Source organism: Brassica napus, chromosome A4 (assembly GCF_020379485.1).
Source record: "Brassica napus cultivar Da-Ae chromosome A4, Da-Ae, whole genome shotgun sequence".
Lineage (NCBI taxonomy): Eukaryota > Viridiplantae > Streptophyta > Magnoliopsida > Brassicales > Brassicaceae > Brassica > Brassica napus.
The window spans coordinates 5,927,302-5,940,370 of NC_063437.1; the positions used below are offsets into that span (position 1 = coordinate 5,927,302).

At 35.4% G+C, this 13,069-nt stretch overlaps 1 protein-coding gene across 1 annotated transcript; it reads left to right on the plus strand.

Moving 5' to 3' along the window:
* The first annotated feature begins 9,268 nt into the window (after positions 1-9,268).
* Positions 9,269-13,069, plus strand: LOC106387112. The gene is made up of 2 exons (XM_013826921.3): positions 9,269-10,735; positions 11,034-13,069. The coding sequence occupies exons 1-2, from the start codon at positions 10,245-10,247 to the stop codon at positions 11,197-11,199; spliced, it is 657 nt and encodes a 218-aa protein (XP_013682375.2). The 5' UTR covers positions 9,269-10,244; the 3' UTR covers positions 11,200-13,069.

Below are 13,069 nucleotides of genomic sequence, written 5' to 3' on the forward strand. Positions count from 1 at the left end.
AGGCTTGTCTTTACCTATCATTTTAATTTGTTAAGGTAGTTTTACTTTTCAATTAACTGCATTAACATGTAAGCATACTTGTATAGTGCAATAATATGTTTGAAATCATGTATTCTTAGAATATTTCTTTATAAGTTGGCTTACTAAGAAAGTGTTCTTAGAAAGATAATGGAATGTATTGGAGAAAATATGAAACAATTATTTAAAATATGTTATTTTGACTACGAATTTTTTTAAAATATTTTATTTTCACTAATTTAATTTCACTAGGAGTATGTATTATATCAAAAGTTGAATACTAATATACTTTCAAAAGCAACTAAAAGTTGAACTAATATGACATAGTATTCCATAGTTTTACAGAAGACAAAACCCATACATAATTTTACAGCACAAAGGATGGAACCAACATAAATAAAAATCAAACAAAGAATGTAGTTTCATTCATTGGGATAACAATCCCGTCCAAATGACAACCAACTGAAACCAAAACTTTGCCTTGGTCGAATTTTGTTTTGTGTCCTTTTACGCCATTCTCAAACCGATAGATTCCTCTTACCCTTTTTTCCTTCCCTTCCTATTGAGCCGATCTGGAGGTATGATCTGAAGCTCTTTGATTTAATGCGGTACATTCCTATTAGACTTGTCCAGAACATAGTAAATTGTCTTGTAATAAGCCAATGCCTAAAGTTCCATAAAATAATTTTTGGAGCACAACTCATGATATTCTAACTTGATATCACGTGGAGGACCAAAACAAGCATCAACATCAAGGTAATGTAAGTATGCAGAAAAGTCTATGGAGACAAGGATACTTTCATAATCATAAACCTTGCATGTAACACTCTTCACTATTAAGTTCACCAAATAAATTCCCATCATCAGGCTCGGTGATCTCGTACTCAAGCACATAACTATTTAGTTCACGCAATGTTGTTATCTCATCTTTACCCCATAGCTTATGCAAGTGGATCTCGACAAGAGGGACCAGTTTGGTATCAATTGATCCAGACACGGAGTCCTGCCGATGTTTGTTAAACCATGCAGAAAATATTTTGATGATTGTATCCAACATCGGTATTAAGGCTTCCCTCCTTGCGTCCTTAAACACAATGTTCATTGATTCTGCATTGTTGCTAGTGTTCAAATTGTATCTGTCACATGAAAAAAACCCTTATCCATGTGTCTTTCTCAGTATGCTCCTTCACATACTTGTACGCTGAAAGATATCTCGACTTAAAAGAGGCTAAGCAGAATTGAAGTCAGCCACCGTGTATTACCTAGTCAATTCCATGATTCTCCATGCGACTATAGGGTTGTTGGTGTTACAAGCATGCCCTCATTCTGGGCCAAATGCCATATACAGTACCCATGGTGAGCTTGAGGAAACCATTAGCTATTGCGGATGAGGCTCTTAGCTCTGTTGCTCATAAAAACTAATTCTGAAGAGTCCGATATATATAATACTTTTGAGCATCTAAAAAAAGTAAGCCTAACCATCATTATTCTCACCACCGAGTACACCTATCGAAGGTGATAATGGTGACGATTAGGATCTTGAGCTTTGGCGAAAACTAGTACACCACCATATCCGTTCTTCAAAAATGGGCATCCACAACTATCACTTTCCTCATGATCACAAACCCTTCAATGCAAACATCCTAAAATTGTGAAGAGGTACTTGAGTTTACTTACCTCATCCAACTTCACACTGGCTTTTGCTCCCGGATTAACCAACGCTAACATGTACAAGTAGCTATACATCATCTTGTAGTTGTCTTCTGAACTTTCACGCAATCATAAACAGCTTAATTTCCGAACTACCACAAAAATCACAAACATAATTAGTTGCCTCTTTTTGAATGATGAATATCCTTCACAACTGAGAACTTCTGTTCCGAGAGATATCATGAGTCTTGTAAAATTAAAACTTGGCGTAAAAGTATCCTACTCCACAGCGTTGATATCCCTCGGAACACAAGTTATTAGTTGTCAAGGATATTCCTCATTCAAAAAAGAGGTAACTAATTATGATGAGTCTCTCCTCTTGTTGTTGCTTTTACTATGACTAATCTGAGAGCATGTATACACACATGTGTATCTTCTAACAGATTTTTTTTTTGGTTTGTCGAATCTTTGCAGCTCGTAACCTCCATTTACAGCTTCATTCAAAACATTTTACCACCAACCGTCTACGATCCGACTTTTTAGTAACACAATGAAAGCATTCACGAAATGCAGCCCTATCCACTACATCTTGAATTTTCTTCTTACTTGCAAATTCCTCAAGCTTAGTCAGACCCAAAATGTCTTCCCATTCCTCTATAAACGTATCAGATTGTTCTACAGGTGGCCGCTGCTCAAGATACTTATCTGCCATATACACAGCGGTATTCATAGCCACAACGGTATTCGTAGCGGTATATGTATCCAAACCTTCATCTCGTGTTGTATCATCATCATTAACCGCCTCTATCACCTCCTTCTGTTCTTTTCCTTGCTCGTCTGCTACGTGCAGAGTAGTGGCATTAAATCTGATTTCATCATCATTTGGTTGCAACACTTCATAGTTTATATCAAAAGAACTTATCCCCACTCTCGACAATTTCTCTAACTGATTTCTACTTGTTGCCTCCACTAACAAAATACATCTACGGTTCTCTTTATCAATAGACGTTAGGTAAACAAACAGATCATCATCATCACAAATAGTTAACTTTTCCTCACATCCAACTACCATCGACATGTACATCAATTCCAGTTTCACCATACTTTCATCCAACGCAAGATTTTTATACATCCTATCTTCTATCATTGACAAATTTATATCCACCACAGTTGTCTTCAATATTACACTATACATGGGACCTTCGAATTTTAAATGTACGCTCACGTGTTTCGCCATCGTATCCAGCATGAACATAGGAACAAACTTGTAGTTATACCAGTATTACTTAGTTATCTACGATTATAGCTAGTTATCTATAGTTATACCTATTATACTATGATTTTTAGTTCTACTAGTTATACCTAGTTCTACTTCAACAAGAACTCAATTTGAGGTTTCGAGAACAAATTGAGATATCATTCCAATCTACTCATAATTCACTTCCATTCATTCAACCACATGACTGCATTGTATAACTATTTCATATACAAATCGACCCACAAACAATAACTTGTATTAGACACCAATATGCATACCAAATTCATCAAATCCGATTACAAAACCTAATTCCAATTTCTATCCAATGCAGCTTGAGTAGGAGAGAAGAACTAACTTTGATTCCGACCTGGAACGAACGAATGCTAGCCTGTGAAAAAGTATTGGTCGGACAGCATTGCCAGAGAAGATATCTGTCGATAGTACAATTGCTCGGTGGAAAGGATCAGGAGCTGCGGTGGGAGCTGAGTTGCGAGCTTTCTTTTATTTTTCTTTTTCTTTTTCTTTTAATTTTTGTTTTTGATTTAATTAAATTGAAGCACAAACTGAAAAGAGTTAACCGAGAGAACCAAAAACATATCAGAAATCATCTCAAACCGACGCTCACCCAACCCGATCTAACCAGATTCCCATTTTTGTTTTTTTCTTCACGCACTTAAGGGCAATTTTGTCATCTTTTCTTTCATTAACTTAGGGGGCATAGGATATTGAGGAAGTCCATAGGGGATTTGGTGTTTCACATTTGGGGGCACCAGCGGAGATGTCTCCCTGCAAACGCAGCTTTTGCGATTAGTATCGGTTTTTGCGTTGTTAAACTATCACAAAAAATGCTATAAATCATTTCAAACCGTTCAAACTCTTAAAATCAAAAGCTGGTTCCAGCTAGTGTTTGCGGTTGCGGGTGGATGAATAAATATAAAAAATTATTAAAACATTTGAAAATTCAAATATAATAAATAAAACTATATATGTTTTATATTTCAATTCAAATTCACTAACAATATCACAATTTATTTTATAAAAACTTTAAATGAAGAATATTGACTATAATTTTCAAACATTAATATATATATATATATATATATATATATATATATATATCAGAACCATGGTTGGGTAGGCGTCTGATGGTAAAGAGATTGCAACGTTCCTGTCTAAAAAAATTTTGTCTGATGGAATATCTCTTTAAAGATACCATCAGACAATGTTCGTGGAGAAAGCATAATTAGAATAATAAAACAGAAATATGGGCGGTTAGACAAGCCACTTAAACATAAAGCATAATACTAAAACGAGAAAATGAAACAAGAAAAATATGATTGAAACTTTATTTATTAAAAACTTACTTAAAAAGAGGTTGTAGCAATGTTCTCGATTACAAGGACTGGAGAGAATGTAAGAGAGGATATGAATGTAAGAGTAGGAGAATGGGAGAATGAGAACTTGGTTTACAACTGAAGCAAAGACTCCTTTATATAGGAGTTTACAAGGGTGAAATTATGAAATAAAAATAAAAATAAAAATAAAAGTGGCATATATGGATAACTCCACTAGCAAAAGCTTGCTCCATTAAGCTCCATAATTGTTTGCTGTTTGCTGGAAGTGGACCTTGGTCTTCATGGCTACAGGAGATAGCACTTATTTGATGTTTTGGATTTTTATCGGGTATTGCGACAAGAGATCGTGGAAAATATTCGTAATAATGTAACCGTATCTGACAGAGTTGCAACAAAGATACGTTTTGGATTTTGAGGATATTTGCATTTCTTGGGGAGAGAGATTTAAACTCCACTGTTGCCGTAAATTTCTTCATCGATATCTGGCACTTGGGACCCTGAATCACTCCCTGAAGTACGAGAGATTTGATCTGACATTGACGGTAGAAATTGTAAGGAGATAGCCTTAATTTCTTCTTCAGATTTTGCACCTGCCAATATTGCTAACATTTTGGATTTTTGAGCCAAGAAAAAGGTTGTCCCTGGTGTTTGGTTCTGTGTTTGGTTAAGTGTTTGGATTTTTGAGTTTTGTTCTTTTATCTAGGTAAGAATATTTGACGGGTAAAGGTTTGAGGGAATTTTGTATTTATCCCACCACTTGACTCTGAATTTTCTTCGGATAACAGGAATTGGATCAGAAGTAAATTATAGGGTCCATGAAAAAACCCAAGGAAAATAAAATTTTGAGTGGAAGAGGGCTAGTGGGGGAAATTTATTTTCTTCTTCAGACGGAATGAAATTTGTCTTGAAGATTTGGAATGATTTTTGGATATTGGGTTTAAATATTTCTGTGACAGAACCAAAGTAGTTCCACCATGGTATAAACCAATAGGGAGATTTGGATAAGTTACATGTGGTGTCAAAGAAGATCAACCACGTGTGTTTGTGTTTAGGAGATTGGATCAAAAAGGAATTGTACCATGTTTGGCAATAATCCCAATAGTTAAAGGGGACATTGTAACAAGGGATATTTTTAAGATCTTCTGGAAAACTTAGATTGTCGTTAAGATCATATTCCCAATCACTTGGCGCAATGATTTTATGGATTTTGAATGTGGAATAAGCAGCATCAGTGTGGTTTTCGTTTAGATAAAAACCATGTTCTAAAACGCGGGCGAGTTGGACATTTAATCAGCGCTGAAACGTGACTGAGCATGCCACCCTCAACCCACAAACTCCCATTCTCCTCAGTCTCCCAGTATTGGAGACCTAGCGGTGTAACGGGTGTTGGCACTTCGGCCGGCCCGACCCTAACCTGTTGGGTTGGGTGGCTTGCTCGGCCATGGACTGTGGCGATTTGGATCTATTCGCTCAATAACTCGGGTTTTCGGAAAAAAAAAATCAAAAAAAAATCAAATTGTGGTGTTAAAATTCATATATATTGTCAAAAATCTATTGCAATTGATCAAATACACAAGAAAATGAGTTTTAATGGTGATGAATCGTGAAATCAGTGGAGAGGGGCGAAAATTAGGGTTGCAGGTCGTGTATGGTGAAGAAGAAGATGAGGGCAATTTAGGTAATTCACCATCATTTAAGAAAAAAAAGAAAAAAGGGGAAAAAAACACTCTATCGAGGGTCGAACCCATATCCTCTACCTTTAAACAAAGTGCACTAACCACTTTGCTACATAGAATTCATTGATTGTTCACCATCATTTTTATCCACTGTGCCTACATAGAATTCGTCGATTGTGCAAATGTTTAGCTATTCTATTAATATTAGGACAGAAATCTAAAACATAATTGAGACTTCCAAGGAACCTTTGTAATTGAGTTTTATCAACAATTTTATCTGGGAATTTATTTGAAAATTCTAAAGATCTTTCAAAAGGAGTTATCATACCTTGTGATATGTAGTGACCTAAAAATCTGATCTTTGTTGAAATAGGGACATTTTTGTTTTGGAAACAACAAGACCATTCTTTCTAGCAACGTAATAGAATGTTTTGAGATTTTTGAAATGTTCATCAATAGAATGTGAAAATCTAGTATATCATCAATGTAGACAATGCAAAATTTTGAATAATCAGAGAATATATCATTCATGATTCTTTGAAATTCAGAAGGTGCATTTTTAAACCAAATGGCATTACATTCTATTGGTACTGACCAAAAGAGACTGTAAATGCTGTTTTATAACGATCATTCTCAGATATCTGAATTTGCCAAAATCCTGATTTTAGATCAAACTTTGAGAATATGTGGGCAGAGTAAAATCTTTGAAGTAAATCTTTTTATTTGGTATTGGATATCTAATCCATTTTAAAGCAGTGTTTAAAGGTTTGTAATTAATTACTAATCTTGGGGTTCCTCTTTCAATTTCAGAGTTTTTATTTACTTAAAAAACAGCACAAGACCAAGGAGATCTTGATTTCGAAATTAGTCATTTTTCTAGAAGATCCAAAATTTCTTTTCTACAATGTTTTTCTAATTTTGAGTTCATTTGAATTGGACGAGGTTTTGTGGGAATATCTTTTTCAAGAAAATTTCATAAGGTAAATCAATAATATGTTGTTTTCGATTCCAGAAAGCAGTTGGTAAATCTGAACAAATTTCTTTCTCAAATAATTAATTTAAGTTTGAAATTTTTCTTTTATCTCTTTTGAATTTAAGGTTTCTCAGGTCTTTTGAAGTAAAACTTCTGATTTTAAATGTTCCAGGTGGAAGGTTTTACTATGGATTAAAGAGTTTAGAAAGTTTTCTTGTATGTAACAAGCTTTTATTAATTTTAGACTTCACTTCTTTGGTGTTTCGAGAAATCTAAAAGATAATTTTATATTTTGATTTTGGAAGGAAATTTTATCATCCATAACTTTATATGGTGTGATCAAATTAATAAATGGTAAAATCTTGCATGTCTCTGGCGGCTACATGAGGAAAAAGGGGGATCCCTAGGTAAAATCTTGAAATATTGGAAACTTCCTTAAATATCTCTCCCGCCGGAGCAGCTGCTCCACTTAGGGTCATGTACTCAGGTTCTCTGCTCGGTTGCTCCGTGAGAAAATCTACAATTTGTATCCTTTTCTGGATGTGCCTCCAAGTGCTTTGCGACGTACTCTAGAGCTGAAATGACTCAAAAAGGACTAGAAAAACTCCTATAAAGACAGCAAAACGAATTGGAAAACATATATACCAGGTGAAAAAAATACCATATATCTACTGCAACATTCTCAGCATTAACAGCTTCTAGAGCAGCTGCTTGTGGATCAAGGATTACAGCCCCCTAATCGTCAATCTTCTGACGTGCTGCATTACGTAGATGACCCTCGGGATCATGCATGTTACCATTCTCATCCTGAATCAACACAAGAGTCGCGACCATTTTTCTCATTTGCAGATTGGTGTCGATCGATGCTTCAGAAGTGTCAATCAATTCTTGCTCACAAGAGGTGTCAATCGACGAAGACAATTTTTTGATCGATGATGCTCGCCTCTCTTTGCGGATTGTACATTCAAGTCGTGCATGATCTTAAAATTCCATGAAATCAATTTGTGTGTTGTTTCTGGTACTGCTACGCATCCACCTAAAAGACACAAGAAAAATTTAGATGTAAAAACATAAAAAGAAATACCTAGACTAAATATCTCCACCATATCTAATGATACATCAAACACTCCCGTCAACGTCACCAAAAAGTGATAATGCTCAAATTACCGTGGAGCAACTCTCTCAAATAAGAGACGATTACATCACTTAAAGATCAAATTTACAGGGAACGTGGATCACACAATAGATTTTAGATTTTAAGATTAAGCTAGGCAAAATATATGAAATCAGTAAATAAAGCAATACATCATTTGTATGATATATGAGAAAAGCGTCAGACTTAAGGAATTCAAACAGACAATCAAAACTTAAATCTATAGATGCTAAGGGTTTTAATAAGAACCATCCTTGAACTCAAATTCATTAGTAAGATATCCAACTTTCGCTGCGAGTCTAATTAGATGTATATATTACTAAAACTAACTCTCATTGTGGATCTAAATAATTCAGCACAAGCATTAAGATTCAATTCCATATGTTCACTGGTTTTCTACACAAACTCTGGTTGTATTTATCAACCTAGCTCAGCAGGATTATATTAAGGACTCGAATCCGCTCTTGTGATTGTCGATTATCCTATGATCATGTTTCTAGTTAGCTATTCTAGAATACAAGCAATAAGAACAATCATGTGAAGGATCCAATATGATAACCCAAGCAGTTCTATTTTACAAGTTCATCAAAAACTCTAGAACACCACAAATCTAACAAGCAAACTACTCAGACATATTAAAGCAAGCCACAGAGATAAATTGAATGATGTGCATTAAAAAGTAGAGATACAAATCTCTGAAAGAATGTTGTGATCTTCTCGCCAAAAACTCTCTGAGAATAATAAAAGCTTAGCCAAAACAATGGATGTAAAATAATATAAATAGGTAAAAACACGTCCAGAGTAATCTTGTAATTTCTAGAAACTTCTAGGCCAAACTTGACTCTGAAAATAGAGTCAGCCCACTTATCCGCGTCAGTATCGGCTGATACCAAGGAGGGTGTCGATCGACACTCTTTCAAAATCTCGTCTCTGGCTTCTGTTTTCCTGCACAACTACATGGGTTTTTTTTTTTTATCTTTAAGCTTCAAAATGGTTCCACAATCTCTGCAGTACGCCAAAACGTATCCTGAAAAGACTATAAAGCATATTCGAAACATAATATACACTCTAAATAGGATTTACACTATGGCTTAAAAGTGGTAAAACATATTATATCACCGCACAAACACGGAAACGAGATAGACTGTAAAGAAATGAATTTGCACAGTGACGTTTTATTAATTGTGACAAGAAAATTTTGAGACGAAGTTACACAAAAAACTCATACAAAAATCCTTTAAGGCTGAGGAACAATAGAACAAAGCGAAAAACGTCGAAGTTTTTCAACTAGATAAATATGAGATATCCAAAATGATAAAAATAAGTTTTTAAAGTTTGTACTATGTTTTCTTTTCTTTTGTCCAATTCTTTGTCATAAAACAATCTGATCTTTATGTTCTATACAAGAATCAATGGCTTCCAAAATGTTATTAGAGCAAAATATAATACGGTATCAGGGCAACATAAACTCATGTGAAGCTCTCTACAGTTATGGATATCAACCAAATGGATTTTTCTGTCACGTTTGTATTCCATCTTTTGCTTTTACTTTTTTTTTTCTTGGCTTGCATTAGAATGTACGGTGGTTCTTCCCATGAATTACAAGTTTTCACTGAAGTCCAATTTTGTTCAAACTTCGAAATGCTTTTTGTTTAGCTTGATTGTCACAAGAACATTTTGTTTTGATATCCCAATCGAAATTGAATTCGGAGACAGCATCATGAGAATTTTTAGCAGAACAATCAATAAAGGAATTGAATTGATTGTGGAATTTGGATGTGTTATTGTGTTGGAATGTGGCAAAGCCTAAAATTAACTAAAAAGTGATGTATTCCTCAAATATAGCAATAATAACCACCACAACCACAATTATGTTTCTCTCTCTGTATTTCTCTCCAACCTTTTTCTAAACATAGTTTCCCTAAGAAATAAACACAGAAAAAAATAGTTGTTTGTCTTTACGTTCATAACTTTTTTCCAGAGATAAGAGAAACCGTGACAACAAATCATGATTTGATGATAACCTAAATTTCACTGATCCAAAGAAAACAGAACATACATTTGAAGTAAGATTTAAAGAAAAACATGGTAATGACATCAGAAATGATGATGCAATAGGCAGAGGCGGGGAAAAAAGAAGAAGGTAGAAGACACAAAGGGCATGGGAGACAGTCGTAGAGGATCATCCTCAACACCACAATCACGCAAGATCATGGTGATCGCTGACCCGACCCGTGAATCTGCAGCTGCTCTTCAATACGCTCTTTCACACGCCGTGCTCGAGCAAGACGAGCTAATCCTCGTCCATGTTGAAAACAATGGTGCCTCGTGGAAAAACGCATTTTCAAGTTTCTTGAGATTACCAAGCTCCTCCTCCTCTAGCACAAGCGGGTCATCACCGGGTGCTAATGCCAATGCTAATATTGCAAACACCGTTTCATCTTTGGCCTCTGAGATTGGTCAAGGGGAAGGGAATTTCCTTGAACAGATGAAACGAATATGTGAAATTGCTCAGCCGAAGGTGCGTGTGCAGACTGAATGTATAACCATGGACGGCATCAAAGCTGCAGCTATTCTTCTTCATGGAGACAAACTTGGGGTTGAAGTTATCATCATTGGCCAACGCAGGACAATCTCATCTTCCCTTCTAGGGTACTCTCTCTCTCTCTCTCTCTCTCTCTCTCTCTCTCTCTCTCTCTCTCTCTCTCTCTCTCTCTCTCTCTCTCTCTCTCTCTCTCTCTCTCTCTCTCTCTCTTGATGATCAATTTAAGAAGAATCATGAATGTGACATATTTGAAAACCATAAAACAAGAGCCGGCCACAAGCTTGAGAAACAAATGTGCAGCTGTAAATATATATTTTGTTTAAAAAAACCGAACACATTTTAAAGTTTTGAATTCAAGAATTCCTTGAACAAAGAATGACACCAAAAGATGATTTGCATTGACAGATCTATGCGGCCTGGAGGGTCTCTAATAGGATCAAAAGGAGTAGATACAGCAGAATATCTAATCGAGAACAGCAAATGCACCTGTGTTGGCGTACAGAAGAAAGGTCAAAATGGAGGCTATGTTCTAAACACCAAGACCCATAAGAACGTTTGGCTATTGGCATGATCATGAACATTTTTCCTAGACAGTTTTATTGCTTACATATACCTAAAGTACAAAAAATATAAGCTTACCAGCCATCTTCACTTGTTTATTCTTTATCTTTAAATTCTGGCAATGACGTTTTGTCCGATATTTCTAATCCACATATGTTTATGAAGGTTGATGTGGTAGTAGTTCTGTAAGTGTACCCACTAGTTGATCTTTTTTAGACACATGTGAAACTTTAAGTAAACTGTTCTGAATGTAATCACATGTGGAGTGGAGTGATCATCAGGTGCAATAAGTTTCGTCCGTGAATGAAAAATAGGATTAGCACATTGATGTTACAGCAACACTGATAAAATACACAACGGGTGCTTGAGGTATTAAAATTAAAAATTCCATTAACAAAGAAAGTATCCAGCTTGTATTTGCTACTAAGAGATATTTTGCTTCCACTGACGACATGTATTTCAATTTTCTTCTTTGAGGACCATGATATACGTTAACTTGTGATTGTTATACACATTCACTGAAACATAATTATCAAAGTATGTGTCACTGTTCCTGTTCCTGGAATATATATGATTAATTGATTGTTTGCTTAAAAGTTAAAACTGATATGTTGTGGATCGATTCACGTAACAAAAAATTTTAAATTTCAATTTGAAAGCTTATTTACTGCATACACAATATCTGGTCTTGAAAAGGACAAATATTGGAGACTTCCAACATGTATACTGTTTTTAAGAATCAAACAATGTCTTACCAGATGTGCGGTCAGCTTGGGAGACAAGGCATCGGTGTGTTTATTTGTTTGGTATTTTATCTTATTTGAATAATTAAGTTCACAATGTATTTTCTCTGCATCAATTGAAGTCATTGTGATGTCATGGTCGCCATTACTCCTAGGAATTAATGGGAAAACAAGTTGCATAATGTTCGACAGGTTCTGAAGCAGAGATGAAGTATTTGCAGTTAATCAACATAGACACAAGCTAGAGTACGTGTACCATGACAGAGAACAAAAAAATGAAGGTATTTGGAACAAACCCAATCTGTACAAGAATAGAAGGCTTTGAATAGGCTGGGTGTTAAAGATAGATTACATCCCTCGACAATGCCCATCAGATAAACCAAATTTGGTCCAATTAATGAGGGCGAGTCAAAGGAAGTCAAGTCCGTTAGAGAGAAAAGAAAAGAAGCCCACTATAAATAAAATAAAGCTAACTCAAAGAGACATTCACATTCACTTAAAAGTCGGCACAAGAATTAGGCTTGTCATAGTTTAACTTGTTCTTCCCAAGTTCATAGCTTTTGAGGATTTTATCGTCTTTTTTTTAAAAAAAAATTAATCTCTTAATAAATTTCTTTTAAATAAATCACCATCGAATTTGTGCTTTCATCTTGAAAATACCGAATTCAGCTTAAACAGTTGGTAAGGTCTGTGGGTAAAGAGGAAGCAACACCAAGAAATATCAATGATGACCGGCAAATATAGCACTCAAACCGGCGACACCATCATTTCACTAGATGCGGATCTCGCCACCATGATGGGTATGATGCAGAACCGTATGGAACGCTTTGAGAGACAAGACACATCAAACAAAGCAATTAATGAGCGAGTCGCTGCTGCCTATACACAACCATGTGCCGATGAACAAGATCCTGACACTACAAGGAGACAATTTTTCAAAACAAACGTCAATCCAACAGGTCATAGAGCCGCAACAAATCAAGTTGATCAAGCAACAACTCAAAAGATCAACGTTCTACTGAACTAGATACATGATATCAACGTTCTACGGAAAGATGTGGTTTACTGTCAGCTGTTCGGAGAGAGCCTTGGTTGACTGGTATATCAGGGTTTATAGGTTTTTGACCATGATATAAG